This window comes from Papilio machaon, chromosome Z, assembly GCF_912999745.1.
Source record: "Papilio machaon chromosome Z, ilPapMach1.1, whole genome shotgun sequence".
NCBI classification, from domain to species: domain Eukaryota; kingdom Metazoa; phylum Arthropoda; class Insecta; order Lepidoptera; family Papilionidae; genus Papilio; species Papilio machaon.
The window spans coordinates 974,126-1,000,313 of NC_060016.1; the positions used below are offsets into that span (position 1 = coordinate 974,126).

At 37.2% G+C, this 26,188-nt stretch overlaps 1 protein-coding gene across 1 annotated transcript in view; it reads left to right on the forward strand.

The window, feature by feature from the left end:
- The window catches only part of LOC106715876 (E3 ubiquitin-protein ligase MYCBP2), a 95,359-nt gene extending 70,449 nt beyond the window's left edge, over positions 1 to 24,910 (forward strand). The window contains exons 35-75 of the mRNA XM_045686057.1: positions 3,278 to 3,506; positions 5,516 to 5,656; positions 6,029 to 6,244; positions 6,700 to 6,921; positions 8,173 to 8,322; positions 9,022 to 9,106; positions 9,579 to 9,634; positions 10,084 to 10,197; positions 10,397 to 10,506; positions 10,809 to 10,896; positions 11,103 to 11,237; positions 11,365 to 11,575; positions 12,044 to 12,193; positions 12,311 to 12,448; positions 12,661 to 12,766; positions 12,861 to 12,973; positions 13,266 to 13,445; positions 13,777 to 13,965; positions 14,247 to 14,437; positions 14,611 to 14,764; positions 14,933 to 15,180; positions 15,440 to 15,571; positions 17,031 to 17,293; positions 17,402 to 17,513; positions 17,622 to 17,852; positions 18,043 to 18,157; positions 18,611 to 18,795; positions 18,875 to 19,030; positions 19,400 to 19,549; positions 19,864 to 19,977; positions 20,414 to 20,502; positions 20,837 to 21,044; positions 21,185 to 21,357; positions 21,438 to 21,615; positions 21,781 to 22,059; positions 22,613 to 22,807; positions 22,981 to 23,088; positions 23,414 to 23,605; positions 24,044 to 24,202; positions 24,483 to 24,591; positions 24,730 to 24,910. Coding sequence (XP_045542013.1) covers positions 3,278 to 3,506; positions 5,516 to 5,656; positions 6,029 to 6,244; positions 6,700 to 6,921; positions 8,173 to 8,322; positions 9,022 to 9,106; positions 9,579 to 9,634; positions 10,084 to 10,197; positions 10,397 to 10,506; positions 10,809 to 10,896; positions 11,103 to 11,237; positions 11,365 to 11,575; positions 12,044 to 12,193; positions 12,311 to 12,448; positions 12,661 to 12,766; positions 12,861 to 12,973; positions 13,266 to 13,445; positions 13,777 to 13,965; positions 14,247 to 14,437; positions 14,611 to 14,764; positions 14,933 to 15,180; positions 15,440 to 15,571; positions 17,031 to 17,293; positions 17,402 to 17,513; positions 17,622 to 17,852; positions 18,043 to 18,157; positions 18,611 to 18,795; positions 18,875 to 19,030; positions 19,400 to 19,549; positions 19,864 to 19,977; positions 20,414 to 20,502; positions 20,837 to 21,044; positions 21,185 to 21,357; positions 21,438 to 21,615; positions 21,781 to 22,059; positions 22,613 to 22,807; positions 22,981 to 23,088; positions 23,414 to 23,605; positions 24,044 to 24,202; positions 24,483 to 24,591; positions 24,730 to 24,851 — 6,496 coding nt within the window. The 3' untranslated portion in view covers positions 24,852 to 24,910. The remainder of the gene's footprint in view (positions 1 to 3,277; positions 3,507 to 5,515; positions 5,657 to 6,028; positions 6,245 to 6,699; positions 6,922 to 8,172; positions 8,323 to 9,021; positions 9,107 to 9,578; positions 9,635 to 10,083; positions 10,198 to 10,396; positions 10,507 to 10,808; positions 10,897 to 11,102; positions 11,238 to 11,364; positions 11,576 to 12,043; positions 12,194 to 12,310; positions 12,449 to 12,660; positions 12,767 to 12,860; positions 12,974 to 13,265; positions 13,446 to 13,776; positions 13,966 to 14,246; positions 14,438 to 14,610; positions 14,765 to 14,932; positions 15,181 to 15,439; positions 15,572 to 17,030; positions 17,294 to 17,401; positions 17,514 to 17,621; positions 17,853 to 18,042; positions 18,158 to 18,610; positions 18,796 to 18,874; positions 19,031 to 19,399; positions 19,550 to 19,863; positions 19,978 to 20,413; positions 20,503 to 20,836; positions 21,045 to 21,184; positions 21,358 to 21,437; positions 21,616 to 21,780; positions 22,060 to 22,612; positions 22,808 to 22,980; positions 23,089 to 23,413; positions 23,606 to 24,043; positions 24,203 to 24,482; positions 24,592 to 24,729) is intronic.
- The last annotated feature ends 1,278 nt before the right edge of the window (positions 24,911 to 26,188 follow it).

Sequence of the window (26,188 nt, forward strand, 5' to 3'; positions counted from 1 at the left end):
TTATCCTGCAGTCCACTGAATGTATTTATAAAGGACATTACATAAAAACGAATCTAAAGGCAACCTTATAAAATCATTTCAAGAATTAAATAAAGTTTTGAAATGATTCATCAGATATTGAAGCGATAAACATTATAAAATTTCGTAATTAAAGTGAATTAATAAATCGATAATGTCCCAACCCTATGTATGATACAAAGTTCGAGCTCGCGCAGTAGCGGCCCTACGAGACACAGATGCACTTACACACATCCCGCACTTCATCTCCCGAACAAGTAGGCCACTATAACCGTGAACGACCACAACGCACCATTACCGCCCTTTGAATTACTACTCTAATATTCAATTCAAGATTAAAAGAATATTTAAAGGCGATACATTGATATTAAACACTTTTAACTCTGTTATAAAGCATCAATATTTTCGGTACAACTATGTACAAGGATAGTGTAGTGGATACAATTTTTTTTAAATATTCCATAACAATTATTGGGATTAACGAAATTAATTAGCCTACGTTACTCGGGAATAATGTAGCATCCTAATGATGAAAGAGATTATGAAATCGATCCAATAATTTATGAGTTTATTTGTTACAAACTTATGTTCAAAAATGTGAATATTTCCACTGTATACTGTAGATCTAATATATAATATTCTCGTGTCACAGTTTTCGTTCCCGTACTCCTCCGAAACGGCTTGACCGATTCTCATGAAATTTTGTGAGCATATTCAGTAGGTCTGAGAATCGGCCAACATCTATTTTTCATTTTTTTTTACTGCGCGCGGACGGAGTCGCGGGCGACAGCTAGTTTCTTTATAGATTTTTCAGATGTTTACTTTAACTCCTTTCCAGCTATTCCACAATCATTGTGAATATAATATTTTATATGCAAGAATAGGGAGAAATCTGCCTTTTGCTCACAATAGATGTCAGCCCTAAATATACCACAGATATAATATAAACTTTGTTTTATATACAAAGTACTCTGTGGACTGTAGTCAATAATTATTTGACATAAAATGGAAAAACGAATATTTTTTTTGCCGTAAATCGCTATAATGACGTATAAACATTTGACAGATGACAGCCCACTTTTGAAGCTAGCTCCTCCTACTTAGAGCTTTCAGTTTTTCTCCCAAGTGAATGGAATACGTAATAATAATTTTTTTAACTGCGCGCGGACGGAGTCGCGGGCAACAGCTAGTTTAATATAAAATTAATAATGGATGCATAGAATTGCCAACATAGAATATTAAAGTTATTTGTCAGTTAAGAAAACTATTCTCATCTTCTTAAGTTTAAAATATTTGTTTAAATAACTAAAATACAGTTCATCTAGCTACTTAAATACCAGATGCGATAAAGGTATTTATTTTCAAGGTTCCAAGGCTTCTTGTATATTATTTAAACTATGTGGAATTTGCTACTAAAGTTATGCATATATTTGTTATATCAGTTAGGTATATAGCTTTACTAAGTAAATATATATTTACTTTTTAATTTAATGTTAAAATTAGAAAAAAATCTGTTACAAAAAAACATTATTACAATTTTATTTAATATAGTATTTTATTGGTTTCCAGTTTAAGGCGACGTCTTTGAAGTCCTTTGAATTTCGAATACTTTTCAATAATGAGATTTACTGCTTTTTATTTTAAAAAAACCTTTTCATTAAAAATAGGTATTGTGTTTATTATATGCTTCATAAAAACTGTTATTTTGCTAATATCAGGCATTAACTCTGAATCAATATTTCTTATCAGATCTAGTGTTTCTTATTGTACGTCTATTACCAATGGAAAACCATCGGTCTAGAAAACGAATCTTACGAGTACAATAGTGGACACATATATTAAAAAAAAAAACACAATTTCGAATAGCAAAATAGAAACATCAAGTGCATTTACAATATTAGCCGACCGCCAAAGCTTGGAGCTGCTAATGGAGATGCATTAAGTTACTATCCCAACTCGGTATTTGGAATTCAAAATAATGTCAACAGACAAAATAATCAAAACGATGTGTACAAAGAAAAATTGAAAATTGCCATATAGAAAAACATTTGATTTTTTGTGGCAAAAATCTTCTCCGACATCCTCAGGATAACCTACTATAAATTTATCAATATCTAATTAATAATTTAAATGTTTGTTACCACATATATCAGCATATATCTTTCTTAAAGGCCGGCAACGCATCTGCAAATCTCCTAGTGTTGCGGATGTCCATGGGCGTCGATGATCACTTCGGTGTTCGCGCCGCTCGTTTGCCACCTTCTCATATAAAAAAAAAAAACATAACTCCAAAACGGATGAACTTATATGGATGATTTTTGGAACAAAGATAGATTACAGTCTGCAATAGAGCATAGGCTAATCGAATGTTGGCCAATATGTAGTGACAATTTATAGACAGCTTAGTGCAAGTTAATGTCGTTAGTGTATAGAGTTCTGTTATACAATCCCGTTATAACAAAGTTAGACAGGGCGCGTGCTTTTGTTCTCTTCGTTCGCAGATACAAACTAGAGCTGCTTCGGTTCCCAGTACAAGGTCTTCTCTCCGAGGTTTACACTAATTGCTACCTACCTTACATGGCATCTAGTTAAAAACTTTTATGCGCTTAACCTATTTATTTATCGCATTAAAATATAAATATTTTTTTTATTAGGTACGTTTTTATACAACTGTGTGTATAATATAAATAGTGAAATTCGATTTAACAATTATTCTTGTTAGTATCCTTTAATATCGTAGGTAATTTATTTATTTAATTTAATTCCACGTCTATCTTAACGTGAATTTCCACGTCAAAACAAACTTACATATTATCTGTTTCATTGTTTATTAAATACAATTGCAATATGTTTCTGAACGTTTCCACCAACATAACATGTTATCTATAGTTACCGTGTTTAATATTATTAATAGTATTTTCCATTGCTTTTTGTGTCACAAGAGTGAACAATAAATTCCAACTTTTCAAGCTTTCGATTCATAGTCGTACACATATAAATCCCTTCAACTCGTTTTATTCGTGTCATTTATTTGTTAAACCAGTTTCCAGCAATACACAACTCAACAGGTTCCGTTTATTAAAACAAATTAGTTTGTTATAAAGACAACTTTATAGGAAAAACAAAATAAAGACATAAGCTCCTTAAAAAAGTACATTTTTTAGGGTTACAGTAGTAACTAAGACTTAATACCTACTCGTAGATAGTAGAAGAATTTAACTGATGTTATAGCTAATTTTTTCTTGTTCTATTTGTGCAGGAGTAAATCAGCTGAAAATCAATTTCTTGTCGATTTTGTGGCGGGTGCGGAGAACACTGCCGGCGGTCGGCTGGCTCGCTGGCTGGCTCCCATGCCGCACGTGGACCCGTCGAAATGCGAACTCAAGTTGTTGAGCTCGAATTCGAAACCAGCTCTACCGATCACTGTGTGCGTGGTCATTCGCGATCAGTACGGAGAACCTGTCATCTCTCCATCGCTTAGAGTTGAGGTAAGGTTGTACAGAGTTTTTTTTTTACTTTTACCCAAATTAGGCGAATTGATAAAAATACCTTTTTTTTGTACATATTATGGGACTTCTAGAAAACTACCACGTGGGGTTGGCTAGTTACAATTTTATAATTAAACTTGCATTTTGGGACTAGATTTGATCAGTGCGCCTGATTCCGGTCACACATATTAAGTTTTACATGATTTTTGAACCTACATAAATATCCGACAACCTATTGTGTGACCTATTTTCATTGTATACCTAGTACTACAGGTTTGTCACTCACAAACACTAGTGTTTGTCTGTAGCTTAAGGATGTGAGGTTTAAACTGATGCAAAACGTAACGTGTGGATCGCGTATAAAGTACTAGCATGTTAACTTTAATCTCTCTTTTGCGACTACGTCACGTGGATTGTGAAACGTCCTGTTATTGGAATGCCATTCACCGTGAAAAGATGAAATATATTTTGGTAAAAATAAACTACACGGCTTTATTGAGGTCTTTTTCGAATTTCAAATTTGAAATATTTTATTTTTTGCTTTTTTAATACCATGGTATATAGAATTAAATAAATATGTAATATTGAATACAAATATATATGTTATACCTTAAAATGAAAAATCTTTGACATCTATTTGACATGACCACTTCATGGTCCAGTGAGCTTAACACGAATATTTGTGACAATCGCCTTTGTATCGTCATCGAAAAATTTGTATTAATATTAGTGCAGCGTGCTGGATATCAGACGTAAAGTATACCAAAAAATCTCACACTAATTTTGATATAATTGACGATGACGATACGGCAATTGTCACAACATATTCGTGCTAGGCCCACTGATATAAATGACATTATTAAAGACCAAACTTGCATTACTTACTTATTTGTTTACATATATGAAAGTACTAGTTCTGCTTGTGATTCGATAAAATATATTTTTCAAAACATCAATAATTTTGTACGTATTAGGCATTAATTATTTCGTAAATCGTTACTTTGTTATTAGACATCTAAAAAATTCCAATTTCAAAAAATAATTTTTCAAATGAGCTTTAATTTTTGAAACACGTTGTAGCGAACATCACGAGGCTAGAGTTAGGCCTTGAACATATGGGAATCTGATTAGCGAGGGAGTTGATTTTGTAAATTGATATATCACGAGATGTTGCTGATAGCGATTATAGCTTTTGCGTTTAATTACCTATCTTTAATTTAAGTCTCTTCACGGAAAAAGATTTTGTTTTGACCTTTATTATCCACTGTGTTGTGCGCAGTATTTAGTATTATTTGAGCTACTTTCCTAAGACATGTTGCTTGCTACCATGAGCCTCATGTTAAGGCGATTTTTGGGATTTATTTTAAAATGGTAACATGCCGTGGTCGCTTATTACCGTAGAACTGAACCTATTTCGTAGTAGTTCATTCAAATCTCCGTCCAAAACGATCTCTACCAAAAAATCAAGTTATCAAAATAAAGTATTTAATTATTATTATGAGAAATGAACCATTCATGTACTGTATGTAGCTCGTGATTGAAAAATTTCGCAACTCTTAGAATGTTATTAAGAGTAAATCTGAAGCATGACCTAATTGAAGTGCGTACTTTCTTAGAAGAGTATCGATTAATAGTATTATACGTGGGCGACGGAAGTCAGGGTCAGTCTGTTCTGAGCAAGTAGTTACCTAATGTGTCGATAAGTTAATCTTCCGAGAATTTTTATTTATACTTCGCACTTCTACGAATGTTCTTAAATCTTCTTTGATTTGGGAGTGATAAGCGAAGAATTATTAATTTACATTTTTCTAAGATTAAGGGAAACATGTCACAGTATGTTTTTGTACACGTATAAACATGAATCAGTAAAAAAAATATATTTTAAATAATGAGCTATGCTTGTCGAATGTAATCTGATCACTTTTTTTACAGTTCAATGAATATAACTAAATGTAATATTTTTCTAACTGATTTTTTTTCATTTTTTAATTTTTGTATATTCATTTCAGATTCTTGTTCTGCGTTTAAGAAATAATGTAGGAGGCAAAAGAAGATACAACGTGGACGATGAAAACGTTTCCGTACCCGACGTGCCCTACCAGATCACAGTTCGGGAAAATGTGAGCTACCACGCTATTACTATGATGCAGGTTTGTCTTTACTAAAAGCAGTAGAGCCAGAAGCACCAAAATGTTGCTACATTTGAACTTAGCGTTGCCAGGCGTCCGGATAAAGCCGGACATAGATAGGCTCTTTGTTTGCGTGTCCGACCAAAATAAACGGTTGTCCGGCTTTTCATAGGCTTTTTACCTTTCCCAAATGAGAGTGTACCTAATAATACTGAGACAAAATTATAAATAATACAGGATGTCCGACCTTTCTAACCAAATGGCCGGCCAAACTGGCTGGTCTGTCCGGCTAGTAGGTTTGGCGACCTGGCAACCCTATTTGAACCACACACATTTTGCTGACAAAAACTTCATAGGAGTCTTTAGCTTGTTCTAAGCTATCGTTATTTACAGCCCTACCAGAATTATTCGTTCGAGGAGATCCGACTAGCGAACGGTATGTGGTGGGACGAGGACATGACGGCCGACGGCAATGATGAAGAGACCATGATGAATGAGTCGATGATGATCAACGCTCAAGCTGACGGCACGTACCTCGCGACCTGGGTGCCTCATGAGCCAGGGGACTACGTCGGCACCTGCCTCTTGGATCATGTACCCACTAATTTGGTAAGCATTTTATAGTACTCGGCGCTTGAGTTGGCACTCCGGGCATTAGTCTACTCTACGTGCCAATTCAAATACCGGATACTAAACATTCCACTTTGAAAAATCTGTTTAAATCTCTAATGATTTCAACTTCAAATTTTTTTTTTATATAAGATAAGGGGGCAAACGAGCAGCGGGAACACCAAAGTGTTCATCGACGCCCATGGACATCTGCAATACCAGAGGAACCGCAGATGCGTTGCATTGCAATTTGAAGAGTTTAACTTGTACATTAGCAGTTAAAATGGTGTTGAGAGATGGTTTATGTTTATGTATCCACACTCCACAGTATGATTGGACAGTATGGAACAATAACTCGTATCGTCTGCATATATGTTAAAGAAATTCAAGTAGCGTTAACATCTTTCTTCCTATAAAGAACATAATATCACGAAAATGATGTCCTAACATTTCAGGAAGTAGTGTTCGAGGTGAGTTTATCGCACAAGCCGAAAGACGATAAAGCGGTCCAATCTGGAAATTTCTTTCTCGACGTGGACGGGGAGGCCTTGCAGTCTCGGCAGCGTCGCTTCGAAATCAGCAACAGCGCTGGTTTACGAGTCCGCTCCAGCCCCAGCCTGCAAGCGGAGGAGATTGGACGTATACCTCGAAACGCTAACGTCGGCTTTGTTGAAGAGGTAATATACGTTGTATCTTACTAATTAAAACCCGTATGCGTAATGCCAAAACAAAACATGTTAAAAGTCTAAATACAGTAACTAATAAAGTAATATAAAATGTCGTAGTTCCAGCAAAAAGATTTATTAAACCTGATATGTATTTTTTTTGGTTTTTAATTTTCCAGGGTTAAATCTTTTTCTGGTGTCCTAGTTTAATCAAAATTTGTCCGGTGGTTTAGGGATGGATAGGGGACAAACTTACAAACATTGCTTTTAATTTATGTAGAAGAGTAATGTACATGTGTACTGATTTTTATCTTTAAAATCAAATCATGATTAACTGTAAACGGTGATATGTTTTTTTTTTCATTTATTTGATAATAAGCGATCGAGTTTTGTAGAGATCATTTCAACGCAACTTGATACACAACATTATACTGTTTCTTTATCTACCCTTTATATACCTTACAACCCCTTTTCCTTTCGCCGCGTCCCTGCTTTAAAATGTTTTGGTAATATTGCATATATATGAACAGTGTCGCTTTATAAGGTGAATAAACATTTTTATTTTCTAATCCTAAGAACTCTGCTATTCGATCAATTGTCAACAAAAGAGTCTAATGGGATTGAAAGATTGGTGGTAAAATAGAGCTTGCGCATGTTGATGTTCTTCTGTCGTAAGAAATCATTAATTAAAAGAGTAAAGTCATAAAAAAACTTTATTTTCTACTTTATACTTTATTTTGTGATGAAATCTATTCATGCTGCTCATAAATGTTAACAAAAAAAAAAAGAAAACGAGCAAGCAGTTTATGCAATTTTAAACAGTAATATTTAATATCGTTATATATATAAAACAGAACAGAGAAATGCAAGAGGACGTTGAAAGAAGACGTAAAAGAAAGTTCTACGCCATATATCGCATTTAGAAGACAAACCGACCGTAATCATTATGATAAATATAGATATGTCGGATTAGTGTATGATCTGGTCTGGATAAAATCTCTCATGCGCCAGCTGCTGCAAACATCTCCTATCCCAATTATAAATGCGAATGTACGTTGTTTTGTGACGCTTTGCCGCCACAACCACTTAACTAATTATCTTGAAGTTTGCACACACACTGTCAGGGATACAGGATAGGATATATTTTGTGCAGAGAAAATTATTTCCCACAGATAAAAAAGTGGTTTTAAACATCATCTCATCGAGTATTTGCTTGCGAAGTCGCTGTAAACTCTACAACTATTGGCTTCTGTCGGTGTCAAGGTGGAGAACAAAGACGGTGTATGGGTACGGCTGAGCGAGGAGGCAATGAAGTCGTATACAACATTCCCCGTCGCCATCGCGTGGTGTTTACAATACCACCGCCAGCTCGACCTGGTGCTGCTTGTGTCCAATCAAACTAGTGAGGCTGACGTGAGTGCCTTTAATTATACCAGTGATCGCCCAGTACGCACCCACTCCTCTATCCGAAGTAAAGGTAGGCCCACACATCTGCAACGCACGTCAATTGCTTGTTACTACTACTACCCATAGGTAGAGGTAGTCATTTTACATCAGGTGAACTGCTTGCTCGTTTGCCATATTTTAATAAAACATATATTTTGTACATTTGTAAAACATTACCATATTTCACATAATTTCGTGTGAGTGATTTATTTCTACTAACAATATTAGCGGTGTAACATAAAAATTTGGATGTTTTGTAAGTTTTTGCTTGACATGTTGATGCTTGCTTTCACATTATTATGGAGAAATATAGATTGCTGCACAACACCATTACCATTTTAGTTAAATATAGAAACATAGGAAAGGCAAATATATAACTTTTAGCTATTTACATTATTTATTTGCCTACATGTATTTACTATTAACAGTAGGTTAATGGCATTTATCCGACAGATTTCCTTTTTGATGAACATTGAAAAAAACTGTAAGGTTTCTTTTGAAAATCGATTAGGATATTTATGTTTAACCCTAAAATCCATTACTAGTTTTTTTGTTTTTGTATATTTTAGACGGATTTTTACTAGAGATAGAACATAGTTTCGACAGTACGGTGTTTTATTTTGTTTGGTAGTCAATGGATATTGTTTCATATACTGTTATTTACAGGAGGAGGAAATTACAGAAGGTTGGATCGATGACCAGCAAGCGGAGCCTGGCGTCTGGAAACCCGACGAAAAGGATAGTACTAACGGTATAAAGCATATGTATATCACCATCAGCTTGTTGGCTGGGAAGGTCTAAGTCCATGGACTTAAGCCGTTCTGCATTGCCTATTTGTACATATATGTTTTTTTAATTATTAATTGAAATCCATGGATTGGATATTTTGTTGTTAAAAATTAGTAAACGAGAAAGTACTTTGTATAATGGAGATACCAGTAACATTGAGTACAAAAAATGTCGGTGGCTAAGGAGTTAAGCACTCGATTTGCAATCTGCAGGTCCTGGGTCCAAATTCCGCCATGTACCAATGTGTTTTTCAATTTTCGATTTACATATTTACATCCGACGTTTTTACGATTAAGGATAACATTTACTCTGACAAGTATATTGTTTTTCTTGGATATTCCCACCTCATTAGGATTCGTATACCCGGTGTGCATAAGAGTAGCTACATTTGGTGAGATTTGTTGAAATTTTCAATCAAATATTGTCTGTTGCAGACGCTAGTGATGATGAAGACAGAAGATTCCCATTCTCTATCGACTTGGGCAATGACGTAAGTATATAAATACATGCTACTGTGTAGCTTCATAGTGAATTCTTTAAGTTTATTTTTTTATCGATTTAATCGGGACAGAAATCTTCGTCATTCATTGGATAAAATTCTTATTAAAGTCGTTTTAATAACCAATTATCATCGTCGAGCTAAATGTCTAATATATCGCATGTATCGCATTTATAATGTAATTTAGTATTCTGATTTGCGGCAAAAAAAGATATACGTTCTATGGGAGACCTGATACTTTTTATCTGTAAAAGATATATAATTATTTGAAAAAATATTTGTAATGTCTATAAAGGTGCACTAAAGCATGTGAAATATATGTTAAATGTATGTATGTTTAGTAATTAGTTGTACTCGAGAGCGTGATCCGTCGAACAGCGGGATGCATGCTGGTGGTATTTGGTATTAAACAAAGTTGGTATATTCCCCCCCTTATCTAGGCTCTGGCGGCGAAAAAATATGACGAAACCCAATCTCACAGGCTACTGATTGGGAGCAGATCAACTTGCTCGAGGTACCCTGTAACGCGACAACGTAATTCTGTAGCCAGTGCGGTGAGTATGCTCTTTAACTCTTACATTAGAACTGTCAAGTGCCGCTTGCGTTGGTGACTCCATGAGAAGGCATCTTACCGTAAATATTGTTTTTAATGTTTCAACTACGTAGGTAAGTTTGATGTTGTTGAATGTTAGTAGGTATAGTTGTTTAATGAATACGTACGTGGTTATTGAATGTAGGATGTTGTATATCCAGAGTGACGAAGGTTCGACCCTGTTCGTGTTCGGCGCAGAGCCAAGCAAGCGTTGCCGTCTGGCGCGCAAGGGCGCCGCCGCCGCCGGAGCAGTTGCAGCTGGCTCGCCAAGGTTTGTGATACTCACTAACTGGTTATCTCTTCATGATACCTGTAGTAAATTACTACTTTAATAGTTATTTCTTCGTCATTGTTAACGGTCTATCAATTTATAAAACTCTTTTGTTAGTAAATTCTAAAGTACTAGTTAGTAAGTATGTAGAAAGTAAGAGAGAATATACCAGAACAGAATAGCAATATGTCCCCTTAAAACTCTAGTTCTACTTACACTTTTTTTTTGACGTAAAAGAGGAACTTGTCATGTCTTGCAAATTATTTGATGTAAAATGAAAGTATCGCTACGTTATTCTTTAGACGTTTCCAACGTAAAAGCAACGGCAACAGGGAGGAGATGATAGCCAGACGACACGACGACAATGTGCAGGATGCTAACGTGCAAGAGGTGAGTGAAGGAATACAAGTTTGCTGAAAGAATTAACTATGAAAGAACTTCATGTTTGTGATTAAAATATATTTACTTGATAGCCACACCTTTATATATTAAACAAACCTTTTTGACAACGACAAATTAACGAATATTTTAAAACTATTCAATTACAATAATACGACATTATTGTATTTATAATTTTTATTATTTGTATTATGTAGACGGACATAGAGCCGGAGCCACGTAGCCACAGCCGGCTGGCGCAGGCGGGCACTCAAACCTCGCCTGATACCTACGCCGAGGGAGCGCTCGCTCAAATGTTCCTCGGCTCATACAATGCCGATGGCGATGTTGAGGTAATTTGATTCTTTACTTCAAAATAAAAGTAAAGATACGAAATCAAGAAAATAAGTGTGCGGTGTAAAAACTTACGAGAATTAACGACTTACGAGCGTAATCAATAACAGGAATTTTTCTTAACAGGACCTTAATGAAGAGAGACAAAGATCTAGAAGTGGGAGCCGTGATCGATCAAAAGCTCGTGCGCTCCGCAACTCTCCACCACCATTGCCCGCGCGAGCCTCCTCCTCCGCCGCCAGCCCGCCGCCACCCCTCCCGCCTCGCAAGCACGCTATCTGCCCCACACAGGCTAAATGCATGCGCAGCATCTTTGCTGCGCTTCTGTGGCATGAGGGTAAGTGTAAGCCACCATCTTTTCACTACGAGCTTACAATTTTAATTAATGACATGAATAAAGTTAATATTAGGTTACAAAATTCGAGTAGTCGAGACCAGGGATCCCCGAACTATTTTGGACAATTGACCCCCTTTTCAAAATGAACCGTTACCACAAACCCCCCCATGGCCAAATATAAAAAACCTACTTTTAAGATCAATTATTATTATTATTATTCATTCTGACTTAGGTCAATAGAAGAAGACAGAGTGAGAATTAGCAATGCTTTAAGTTTGATATCGAACCCCTGGGGTTTCCCTGGTCTAGACTAGTCTAGGTCTTGAGTAACAGTGCCACCAAATTAATTATTAGATGAAGTGGCTTATTTTTTGTGTATTTTCGGAAAATTGTATAAGGTTTAAGATATCGTAAGCATATTAAAGTGAAAATAAGGATGAAGTCTCATATATTTCTATTGCATTTCAGGCGCTGTACATGACGCGATTGCGTGTGCAACCTTCCTTAAGTTCCACCCATGCCTGCCGCGCGCGGGTGCTAGCGTGGTGACGCGCGGTGCAGCCCATGTGCCACCTGCGCCCCGCCCACAGCGACACTCCGTTGAAGTGGCCAGCTCAGGTACGATCTTCATACATTCTGAGAATTTTGGGATTCACAATTGTAATAATTATTTGTTTTTCGTTCCCTGGCATTCCCAGCCCAAATTTTCACCGAGACACGATTTTTATTTTGTAGGGCAATACCTGAACTTGAACCCATCGACTTTGGAATCGCTGACACGTTCAGGGAACGAAGCCTGCGCGAGTCGTGAGCGCAGAATTGAAATGGACGAGGCCATTAGAGAGGAAGAGGCAGGGACCAGTGAAGCCGGAGGTAAACTGTCTTTTAACTCCTTGGCTTGAAGGGATGAAATTCCTCGTAACTCTAGTGAGAAATACTTCTTGTTGACTACTCTCATGAATCGGGATTTTTCAAAATCATTTATAAGTCAGTAAATAAATCAGTAATAAAAAAACATTTTTTTTCTCGTTTTCATACAAAAGCTTTTATTCTAGATATTTATCTATGTGTTTATCTATCCGTAGGATCTTCGCCAGCAGTAGTGAATGTTTTGCCTCCAGCTTTACGCGCTTTAGTCTCCTTGTGGGATGCACTATACGACTCTGATCAACTTGCTGTTGTTACTGACAAGTAAGTCTACTCCAGATATAAAATCGAGTAATTTTCTCTTTCCTTGTTTTAAATCTTTAATATCTAAAATTAATGTAATTATTTTTATATCCAGATTTAAGAAAGGTGTAGCGGAAAAACAAGAAAGTGATGATACAACTAGATACAGTGGCATTCGTAAGAAGAAGGACAGGAAAACATCTCCAATGGCGAAGGCGCCTTATTCCGGTTTGTATTTTACAGTAAATATAAAATATGACAAAAAAGGATAGTTGCTTTCGTATTTAGTCCAAGAAACTACTTCAACCTTTGGTGCGAAAATTGGTAATCATTCTAAAACTATCAAAGATCTTTCAAGGCCAAGCAAATGGTAATATTTTGTGTCTTGATATTGTATGTCACCGGCATACAAAATCGAAACGTACAAAAAAACATTGCTATTTTCATTACCACTATGAAAACAATATTTTTGATAAGAATGTTGGCAGTGGAAGGACGCTAATTACCCTTGTCCCTGCAGTTCATTGCGAGCTGTGTGGTGGTGCGAAGGTGCCGCCGCCACTGGGCGCTCATATGCGGCACTCTCACCCCGGATGCCGCGCACCCTCCGCCACAGGCTACGACCGTGCCGGTGTCTTTCGGCACGCAGATGCCCCGCCCCACCTCGCAGTGCAGCCTCTTTGCGGACAGGTGGCACAAGGTAAGACTCTAATATAAATAATTTTCTTATAGCATGGGACTTGAAAATAATATAAATGCCAAATTTGGTATGTTTGTATGTTTGTTATTATGTAACTACAAAATCAGATTACAAACTAAAATCGCAGAAAAAGCTAGTAATGTGACGAAAAGAAAATATTTGTATATTTAGCCAATAAACACATAAAGTTTAATCTGATTTTAAAAATCATTTTAACATTAAAATGCTGTATAAATAAAATAGGCCACATTGCGGAACGGACCGCTAGTAACTTATATACTAAGCAACAAAATAGTATGGAATCATCAAAGTTTTACGGTTTTATTTACAGCATACCAGCTGTGGTACATCTATTGTGAGAAATGTCGTGAAAAAACCCTTCGAAGCGCATCAGCACAAAAGCAAGCCAAGAGCAAAGTGGTGGCCGAACCCATCACCCGCTCAGAACCTGAAATTGACTTCATCAAAATGTACAACAATGCTGACTTTTTACTTGACATTGCTTCAATTACTGAAGAAGGTACGTCATTTTTGCTAGATTAGGATAACATTTATTTTTTGACAGCATTAGAGCTCGCAACAACACCAGTTTGTTCGCTCCGCTCGACCGATGAAATACCGTGACCACAAAGAAGATTTCTGCGTTTCACCTGATAATGAGTTGCCGCACACTAAGGTCCTAATCCAATATTTCCACTTTTCATATTTAAAATTTTTTCATAGAAAATCTCACCTTATATATATTTTTCCGAAAAGTTAAAAAACAATATTTTGAGATCACAGTTGTGAGTGATGTATTAGAATCATCATCATCCGCTTCGTCGGGCGAGGGTTCGAGTCGCAGCCCGCCGACACCTGCGGGCAGCATGTGGCAACCGGCGCCAGCTTTCCAGTGCCTAGCCGCGCTGGGTGCTGCGCCTCGTGCCTCCGCTCAGGACGCCGCGCGATACCACTCACTGGGACGACCGCCGCCGCCGCCACCCTCGCCTATCGTGAGTGTATCTTACTGTTCGCACTCACAGTCTTTAAGTGGTCATTGAAATAGTTGTTAATTTTTTTTAGACCTGTACCATATATATGTTACTTGCGTATTAACATAGCCACATTTCACATAGTGTAGTTAGATTAAATCTTTGGTGTGGTTTATAACATTTATATGACAAAGGCGCCGGAGGACGTACCGAGCACATCCAGCGGGGCGGGAGGTTGGCGACGCGTGCACCGCTCAGTGTCTATGGGCCAGGCGGGTGGCCCACTCGCCGGACAGTGCTCCTTGCTCGCGCGCACTGAGGAACCGGAAGGACAGGATACTTTGACAGGTATGACAGCCGTCATATATCAACTATAGCACATTGTCTTCCTTACACACAGTAGTACAGAGCCCTATTGTTCCCACAGACTTTAAAAATTATATAGAAATTTACTAGCTTTAATGATATAATTTCTCTGTACGCTTCACTAAGTATTCTTGTTAATTGTTTCTGTAGATGTGCAATACTTAGCTTCATCGAGCTCGTCTCTACTCGGCCAACCGAGCGCCAACCTCCGTCGCCTGATTGGCTACGGTGTTGATGATGACGCAGTCTCCGCCTTTGAAGTACCCAATGTGGACCCAACTGCGTTGTTCCGCAGCCCCGTGCTCCTGTTCGTACTCGCACGACGTGATATCAAAGGACATGAACTGAAGATGGAAGCTGCCGCAAGGGTTAATGCTGTACGGCAATACGCTTGCGAGGTGAGAATGGATTTATTTAAATAATGAACTAGATTCTTTTACTTGGTATTTCTTTAGATTACATTGTCTTTTAGCGGTTAACCTATCTCCGGCAACAACCATTGTTATGGAGTCGCACGTTCTATTTTCACTGCCGCGATTTTGACTATGATCCAAATCAATGAATCCATCGCGCGGCTAGTAGCTGCGTAGAAATAGTGGCTTATTATTGACCTTCGTTTTGTTGACGAATTTATCACGTTACTTTTGTGTTCCCCAGGCTCTAAACTGGTTGCTTCGTTCCGCAACTCAGCCTACTTGCGTCCATGACGTCATGTGGTGGTTCTGTGAGGCACTCTCTCAATACGCGTGCTCCCCTCCTCCCACTCCCGTTGTTCAAGAAAATCAAGAAGTAAGTTACAAGTAGAAAATAATAAAGTATACCATTCAAGCACAGGTGGGCACAGTTAATCGAAAAGTTAACTTCGTTAATCGCTAATTCGTTAATTAAAAATTTAACTTCGTTAATCGTTAAAGCGTTAAATTCTCGAAAATTTAACGCAAGTTAAAGTTAATCGTTAACAGTTAACCATACCAAAATTATACATACTAATTTCACACTTATTGTGGCGACTCTTGTTTAAAATATTAATTTGATTATTTTTATTATAAAAATTATTTTTTATTAATATAAAATTAATTTTTATTAATATAAAAATTCATCTTAATTCTATAAAACATTAGTATTAGAGACAAGTATGAACGCATTATAGTATATTTCATAACGAGTGCGGAAAGCCTGTCATTGCAAAGTGTTCCGACGAATGTCTACCCGACCCGAGGCGCAGCCGAAGGTGAGGGTTGACAGTTGGCACAAGTAGTAATGACAGTTCCTCCCATGTACTAAACAGCTATTTTTAATAGAGTTGCGAAAAATGAAGCAATTTAATACAATAATAAAAACACAATAAATTCAACTAACTAAAATGTTTGGAAAATTGCGCCAACCGTAAAAGAATACAAACAGAGATTTTTTTGTTTTCTTCACCCATTCTGGGTAGGCAAAGGGAACTATGCCCAAACAGCGAAGTCTTCAGTAGATTATTTTTATTGATATCAAATGAAAATGAAACCAACCTAATTCATTGAATCAAATCATTAAATCTGATATTGTAACAAATTAGGAGCTTCTTTTTAGAAATATTTGCATGAATCATAAAAACTTCAATGATTTTTTTTTTGTAAAAACTTTGTGGTTGGTTTTTTCTTTTTAATTTTTAATAGACATTATTTTGACAGTTGGGAAAGAGAACGCACGAGTTTGGAAAAGCTGAAGATAAAACACGAGTAAAAAAGTGTTTTTAATACAGTCGCTCAAAAAGTGGCGTATCGCAGGGACGAAGAGCGTTCGTATCGATTACATACTCGTGCTTTTATATACTCGTTATGAAATATACTATTTCGAACCGCCTTTTGATTTTGTGTTGGTCACGACTTTCCCGGACGCTCTGATGCATCACACTTGCACGCGAACTTCACATATGTTAATTATCAACTCGTTCGTTCACCATTCGAGTCGCTGACAGTTGCCCAACATAGTTGAACTTACGAGCGTGGCGTTGCGCGTAATTTAAACAAAATGACAGCACGTCTCCAAGTTCTAACTTAACGATTAACGGACTTTTATTAACGGAAGTTGAGTTTAACGGAAGTTAACAAAAGCGTTAACACTTTTTGAAGTTAACTTAAAAGTTAATCCGTTATGCAAAATGTTAACTTCGTTAATTAACGATTAACGGATTAACGAGTTAATGCCCAGCTCTGCATTCAAGCAACTGTTCCAAGTCTAATTTTTCTACTACATTTTATAGCAGCAAGAGGGAACCCAAGCGCAACCATCGCAATCAGCGAACCAAGAATGCGTATATCGCGAGTCGAACTCTATGGGCGCGTCGACGTGCGCGCTGTGCCCTGGTGGGCATTCTGTACGCGGTGCGCGCTCTGCTCTGCACGCCTTGTTAGGCTCCGTGTCCGCGCTCGCGCCTTCGCTGCACCCCGCCAGCTCGCCAGGTCTGCAGGCCGTGCGTTGCTGGGCCTTGCAGTACTCACAGCATGACCGCTCCTTCTTGCATAGGTAACATACTTAGTTCTCATATACTTTCAAAATGTGAACTTAATTTGAGAAGAAGGTGAATTGTCCGGATATATAACACTTTGGTAATCATTTCTATTCTTTTTGTAGATCCCAAGTATTCAGCGTGATCAGTCGCATTCTGTCTCACGGCGAGGACGGTGCCTTCGACGAGGCTGCCTTTGGTGCTTTGCACGAGAGCTACCACACTTATCAAAATCAAGTAAATTTTCAAATCTTTTTATATTCATTTAAATAAAATATTATGTTTTAAAATCTTTTTTTTATTATTGTTTATGGAGATTTGATAACGTTACATTTAATATTTTAGGAAAACTTTGTGTGGAATTGCCCGGATGTGACCAGTTGGTGCGAAATAACGGTGTCGTCGCGTCAAGGCATGGCAGGAGCATTGAATGACGGAAGCACTGAGACATTCTGGGAGTCCGCTGAAGACGATCGCAATAAGGCCAAGTGGATCCAAGTGACTTGCCCCAGCGGTACCCCCGAGGACAGGCCTTATCTCGTCTGCCTGCACGTCGATAATAGCAGGGATACTTCGGTTAGTTTATGAACATTGTTCTAATCCTATCCTGAACTTCTTGCTTTTATCTACATAAGAATCTAGTTAATGATTGAAACTGCTTTGATTGCGCAAAACTATAAAATTTGATTAAGGTGTTCAATAAATTTAATTACTGTTTTTTATCTAAAAATGAAGTACTATGTGGTTTATTTGTGTTTTTTTCCAGAACAAGACACTCGTCGCCTCGTTCCTATTCAGCAGTGGCTCTAACGAATTAGCCTACATGCAAGAAGTCGACATCGATCCAAGGAACGCTTCCTGGGTCTGCTATTCACTACCGCGTAAGTTTTAATCTAATATTATAAATGCGTGAGTTTATATGGATGGATGGATGTTTTTTTATTGGTATATACGTAACGGCTTAATGGATCTTGATGAAATTTGACACAGATATTGAACATAGTCTAGAACTAGAAGAACACAAAGACTACTTATTAAGTTTTTTCTTAATTCCGTATGGAAGTATCCGCGGGCAAAAACCAGTCGTTTTAATAATTCTTACAAATTTGAACATTCTAAAATTAGATGATGTAGATATGGGCTACATCCGATTTAGTTCACACGGATTAGTTCAACCTTGATATCGGAAGAAATTACGAATCCGTTTTAAAAGTAAAATCTACATTTCTAAATGTTAAAGATTTACATGAGAGTTACAAGAGACATATTTTTAAAGACATCTACAGCGAGTTAAATATTCTTTTAGATGTTTTTAAATGTATATTTTGTATTAGGATTGCCGTGTGCACCGACACGCGTGCGCTGCGAGCTCCGCGGACCGGAGCCGAGCGTGCGCGTGCGTCAAGTGTGTGTACTGGGCGTGCCCCGCGTGCAGCCCCCCTCCCCAGCCCCTACACATGCCTTACAATCACTCGTCGAACAAGACACGCTACGAGTATTCCGACTGCTTACCACAGAGGTATTTGTGATTATTTTCGAAAAATCTTGGTATTAAGGCATAGAATTAAACACAAAAATTATATGATTTGTGTACTCAGGTGTTCGGTAAACTACTTGAATACGATGCTATCGGTGCTGAGAGCAATGACGCCGCTGTTCCTGCTGACAACACGATTGCTGATGACAGCGACCTGCGGGAACATGTTGTTGGTATACTCTTCGCTGGACACAAACTAACCACACTGCAGAAACAAGTAAGTATTTGCTGGAGAAATCACATTTACAGCTACATACACTGATTCTTTCATTCAGAGAGGTTCTCTTAATGTAGATGTAGTAAATTTCTCATATTAATTGAATTACTTATTATGAGAAATCTATTAGAGTTGATAAGTGGTCTCTTTAGTTTAAACTAAGTGCAAAAGTTAGTCAGATTTTATTTAATAAACCCTCTCGATTGTTATGTGACGTGATTGAAATATTCAATATACTTTTGGAGGTTCGTGAATTGGCGCCCTCTAGTGACCAAACGATTTTTTTTTAAGAATTTGTGGCTTTCCGTTTATTTCGTATAATCTGACATGTACTGTGCATGTGTTTAAATGTTTATGTATTCAATAAAGGTGATGACGCACATCGTGTGCGCTATCAGCTGGGAGGCGAGCCGCGCCCGCGACGACTGGGAGACGTCGCTGCTGTGCGCTGAGTCTGAGATCGCGGTACCACCTCGCCCACCAGTGCAGGACAACTACTGCTTCGAAATGCTCTCACTGGTATGACCAATCAACAGAAAAGGAAGGAGAATTATTCCCTTTCAGTGCATTCACACTTCTATATAATAAAGACACTGTATCTAAAAGCATCTATGAGATTATGTCTAAGAGATCTCTGATCAGATGTCTATGAGAAGCGGTCACTTCGCTGTTTTATCATAATTAAATGGCCGCTTACGTTTGTACTCTAAATAAATAACGGTACACATTGTTCAGAATTAGGCAATTATTTATATATATTGCATATAACGCACTGCTGTGCTGTGCTGTGTGTTCTCACTGCTGCAACATTGACATGCAATATATTGTTGCAGCTGCTAGCATTAAGTGGTAGCTCGGTGGGTCGCGCCCACCTTGCGCAGCGGCTCGAGCTAATGAGTAACATGGTGTCACTGCTGCACACCGGCAGCGACCGCGTGCAACGACAGGTAATATATACTATTTCTAATGCTCGAAATCAATATTCCATCCTTGACATCGAACCGAAAATTATTTTGTATGAAAAGAAGTGCTACAGTTATGGGATTGCTCTCTAATGTAATGCAAATTTCGATGTTTTGATGAGTAAAATGAATCAAATGGATTCAAACAGCAATTTTTTTATTCCGTTCATAAATTTTATAAACATTTAAACTTCACTTTTCGTTATATCATAAACAAAACGAATATTTAAAAAGTACACAGATAATAAATGCGTAAGAAGGGGGTAAATTCAGATATGACAGCTGATAGAAATGTATGGAGGAGTATTACATACTGTGCCGACCCTCCATAGGTATAAGGACAGGTTGATGATAACTGATAATAAATGCTTTCTAAAAGACTTTCAAGGATATTTTTATACGAACATTATGGTTTTTTCAGATCATATCTTTGTTGCGCCGAATGATAACTGAGATTCCACCGCAGAGAGTCTCAATGGCATTGAACTTTGGAGTAGAACCAGCCAACAGGTGATACTAAAAAAATACAGTTTTAAAAAAATAAATAATCTTTAATTCTTAAAATCAATGTACATCGTTACATTTTGGATAAAGCAGAGATCCTTAAACTCTTTCTTGTGCACTCCTATAAAAAATTTACTAGTTTTGGTGAACCGCTTGCTTTTTTGCACTTTTCTACTTCAACTTGTGCCAACTCATTTCCTGCCATCGTATACACCCCCAGGTCTTTTATGGACTAAAGAGGGTTCAGCTAGAACAGTTTGAGTATCACTAGAATAAAATAACCATTAAAACCGACGTTTTTTTACTTTAAAAAATGTACAATAGCATATATCTTACTTAGGACATCAATGCTGGACTGCCTAGTTAGTTACTTGGCTAAGGCTATCACTATACAAGTGAAGGTAAAAGGAAACGGCACCGCCATCCCCGGCTCGTTGACAATGGGGGGCAGCGTGAAGCCAGCGCCCCCTGCCACCTGGTACATGAGAGGACAAACAACTAAACAACACGCTCAATTGGTCGCCAAATTACTTCTTGATATGGCTGAGGTAAGCAAAATCGACAAAAATTTGTTAGAAAACGATATCAGATTGCTACTTTGATTTTACACTGTGTATTTATTTATATGTAGAACTATTATCTACATGAATGGTCTAAATATCTATGGAATTTATTATAATATTCTTAGGGGCGTGTGTCTCCGGTGTGGGGGGAGGAGACTCGACACGCGCTTGCGACCTACGTACTGCAAGTGACACAAGCCAGTGAAGCGGATCGCCGTCCTGACAGATGTATCGCCCAGCCTACTATGTGGATGGCGCTCGCCTCCCTGTGCATCTGCGAGCAGTCCTATATTGAAATGTAAGATAAGAAATCCTGGTACTTCCAAATCTGTTTTAGTCGATGTTGAATTGCACTAAAATGTGTTGTATGTTTTATAGATTAAACTCATCGGGTGGTCCGGACCTCCGTACGGTGGCGGAGGCTCGTCCATTCTGCGCGAACCACGATGACGGTAGCACGTTGGCAGTGGTCGACTGCAGCTCGTGCGGTCCACTGTGCGCGGAGTGCGACAGATTCCTACATCTTAACCGTGCCGCTAGGTCACATCGACGTCAGGTAAACTAAACTGTTTATATATTTCTAGATATCAAATTATATGTAAATATGTAACGAAATAGAGATTTTATGGATTACCAACTTTTTTCCTTGTATATCTCTTTCAAATTTACTAGTAGTTACTTTCATGCGGAGTACTTTCATCGAAATGTATATGTTGTATAGATTTGCAAAGAAGAGGAAAGCGCGATTCGAATTGACATACACGAGGGTTGTGGCCGAGCTAAACTGTTCTGGCTGCTCATGCTGGTTGATAGACGTACTCTGAAAGGCCTGGCGGAGTTTAGAGGAATGAATCCGGTCACTGACGCCTCAAATGTGGTCTCCGGCGAAGGCACTTCGACTGACACTCAAGGCACGGCGGGCACTTGCAGATTCTGTGGCACTAGAAGTAGTTCAGGACTGTTAGCTATAGGAAATGTCTGTGCTGAGGAACAGTGTCAGGTATATCGGGTATCGTATTACACTTTTTATATTATGTCTGTTGTGGTCGGACCCCCGCTGAATAGTTGCTTTGAGCATGTCCATCCTGGTCTACAGTTCTCATTTCATTTAGGTATGTTTTTAGTCGAAGACTCTTATAATATAGCTTATCTGATAATTATTTTGCATATGAAATGGCAAATCCGATTTTGTTGTTTACTTTTATTTAAAGCTTTAAATGTATATATATTATTTAAATAGATATGATGTATGAATGGCGGCCATTTTAGTTTTTTTAAAGTATAATTGCAGTAAAAAAGTTCCAAATCAATGTGGCCGGTATGTCAGTGAGTAAACTATGATAAAAAAAGGTCACTATCTGACGTACATACAATTGGAAAAATAAAAAAATACTTGACAAACATTTGTACTGTACGTTCTATATTTAAAAAGAAAATCGATCGAGTTTCGAATGCGGATTTAAATGGATGGATGGATATACAATGTAACTATGATTTAAGCAGTGTCTAACAAGATGTATATATATCTACACACCTAACATTGTGTTATGAAGGAGTTCGCTAACGAGGCATGCTCGCGAGTGTTGTCGTGCGGTCACGTGTGCGGCGGTGTACGTGGCGAGCCCACCTGTCTACCATGCCTGTTGGGTTGTGCACCACCACAGGACGCCGCGCCATTGCGACAAGACGCCGACGATATGTGTATGATCTGCTTCACTGACCCATTGCAAGCTGCGCCCGCTATACAGGTAAACCTAACTACAAACATACAACGCAATGGATGTTATCTAAGAGTATTTGGCCTCGTTTGCCATGTTGTCTCTTTATGTTAATGATTTCGGATTTGCAATGTTATATCAAGTGGTCCAATGTGTCCTGATGTCAATATTATGCGATTCTGACTTAATATAATTTATTGTAGCTGAAGTGCGGCCACGTGTTCCATTTGCACTGCTGCAAGAAAGTGCTGACCAGCAAATGGATTGGCCCCAGGATTACGTTTGCATTCTCCAAATGCCCGATCTGTAAGGTAAAAATAATAAAATAACAACGTCATTTCACAAACTATTCTGTAATATGATTCGTTTGCGTTATTTATATACAAAAAATATGATCTTATTTACATCTTATAAGTAATTAAATCAAATTAAAAACAATAACATTATTTTGTCTTTTATTATTTTAAAACATTAAAATGGATTATTCGTTTCAAAACAAGTTCTGTTATAGAGATGGAATACCACCAAAACTTACCAAAAAATTTGGACACTTTGTTTAGAATACTGAGCGCCACTATAACTGTTTTTTCTTATCTAGTCTTACAACTTGACGATAGATATCTATCTGTATCTTAGGAGGATATGTTCCACTGGACCCTGGAAGAGCTGCTAGCACCGATACGTGTGCTGTATGAGGAAGTCCGTCGCAAGGCTCTGATGCGTTTAGAGTACGAAGGCTTGGCGGAGGCGCAGGCACGGTCATCTGCCGACACCGCTATATACGCTATGGAACGTTACGCCTACTATGTCTGCCATAAATGTGGCAAGGTAAATTGTTTTACTAATAAATCTCCTTTGTGTGTGTAGGTAAATGAAGAAAGACCTCTGTATTCTTCACCTTAACATAATTTAAACTTAAAATTCGCGTGAAGTTATTTTTTTTTTTTGAGTTACGCCAAATTTTGTTCTCGCAAATTCGCCGTTGCGATATGCGCCTACCATTTTATGAGGAGCAAGGGCTTAATTTTAAGATTACCTTCATAGGATTAAGATTTTGCTAATCCACATTAAATTCTACTGCGTCGTTCTGTTCTTTGTATCGGTCAACTCGTAGTATATACGTCTCTTTCTTCTCGGTAAAAAAATATTTATTTCGTAGTTAAAACTTACTAACTTTTACAACTGACAATGTACATTTCTGCGATCTAAAAATAATCAACTTCTATAAAACTTTTTTAATAATTATATTATGTGATTCATGTACAGGCATACTTCGGCGGTCTAGCGCGCTGCGAGGCTGAATCTAATGGTCGCTGGGAAGCCGACGAGTTGGTGTGCGGCGCGTGTAGCGATACCACAGGCGCCCGCGTCTGCCCCAAGCACGGCTCTGACTTCCTCGAGTACAAATGTCGATACTGCTGCTCCGTAAGTATATTACACACTTTTACACATCCCTCACAAAGACATGACACCTAAAGACAAAAAAGCTAACCACACAAACATATGCCTAAAAAGAATATCTCCTATTAATCTTTATTTAAAAGTATAACTGTTGACAAGTTACTTAAAATATAACTGTTGACAAGTTACTTAAAATATAACTAGCATTCTCAGCAAATTATGAAATTGAACATTACATCGTATTTACTATGAAGTTATGTGAATATTGTTGAATAATTTTAATGTTGCTTATGTTTGATTAAAGGTGGCGGTCTTTTTCTGCTTCGGTACGTCTCATTTCTGCAACGCGTGCCACGATGACTTCCAGCGCGTTACTAACATTCCGCGTCATCTACTGCCGCAGTGCCCCGCCGGTAAGTAACTTGTTTCATAAACACTTAATAGACAACAATCTAACATCAGTTTAAAGTCTATTAGTAATTATATTTAACATTTGGTGAATAAAGCGTTCGAGTAATAAACATTTGTAAGTATCTAAATATTGTTTATAGGTCCAAGAGGCGAACAAATGCCGGGCACTTCTGATGAATGTCCCCTGCATGTACAACATCCACCGACCGGCGAAGAGTTCGCTCTTGGCTGTGGCATATGCCGTCATTCATTGGCATTTTAAATTCCATGCGACAACGGTTTAATTTAAGAATTATTCCATTCATTTGTATTATTAAGTTACCGCCGATAATCATTTTTTTTTACCAAATCTAAAATTATTTTAATTTTAAGTAAATTATTAATTTATTTTAGGTTAAGTATTTATACAAAATTTATAATTTTAAATTCTTGTTATAATGCGTTGTAACTGATCATTTCTCTGTAATTTATACTTAAATTATTTCTTCCTTTAGAGTTTAGGATTATTTATTTTAGGATTTAATACAAAGGCGTGAATATAAACGCAGACAAACAAGTTAAGATGAATTCTATTTTTTATGTCTATGCCAACTTATTTTATCAACTGCAGCTATTTGATAATTTAATTTAAATACAACATTTCTGTTATTTTAATTGCTAATGTAACTAAAAATTATGTGAAATGTCAAAATTTAAGTTATTAAATCAGCAAAGAAAAACTTTTTTTTTTAATGGCATAGACTAAGAATGTCTTTTGAGTATTTTAATCAGTTATAGCTATCCTACTGAATGTTTCCTATCGTTATAATAATATTTTTGTGACTATTAAATGTTTATAATCTGTGCACGAACTTTACCGTTCGGATGCAGTGTACATTTTTGTTTAACTTAGATACATTATATACGATGTATTTTTTTGTTATATATTTATTATTTCAAATTGTTAAACATTCGAATCAAAAAAGTAGCAAATGGATTTCGTCCACATATAAAATGGCGTTATTTTCAAATTTCGAATCAGTAATTTTATTTTTTTAAACGGAATTGAATAGAGTCAAATAGTTTAAGGCAAATTTCACTATACGTCCTCCCAAATTATCTTATTATGGTATTGATGATTATTTTACGATGCGAGACTTGTCTATTGGTTAAAATTTTAATGGTGTTTTACCAATAGATTTTATAATTAAGAGAATCAACCGTATAATTGTACAGTTTTATTAATAAAACAATCGTTTAAATTTATCGACACTTCCTTATATTCGATCTACCATGAGTTTCTGAGCCCGAAATATCCGTTTAAAACATATTGTTGTCTCTGTTTTGTCAAAGATAAAGTCAGGGATAACAATATGATTGATACAGAGATTTTGGTCTCAGAAAATCACGGTTAGTCCTAGTAAATAAAATTATCGCATTTGTAAATTATAGATTAAAATATTTTGAGACTGTTAGAGACATATGGCGGGAAAATGCTATATTTTAACTCTTTGCAAGCGCTTTCCATAACGCTTTAAAAGCAAAGAAAATTTTCAAGTATATATTCGTGTACACTCGGTTATAAATAGAAGGGTGTCTCCTGTTGCGCTGATTGGCTTA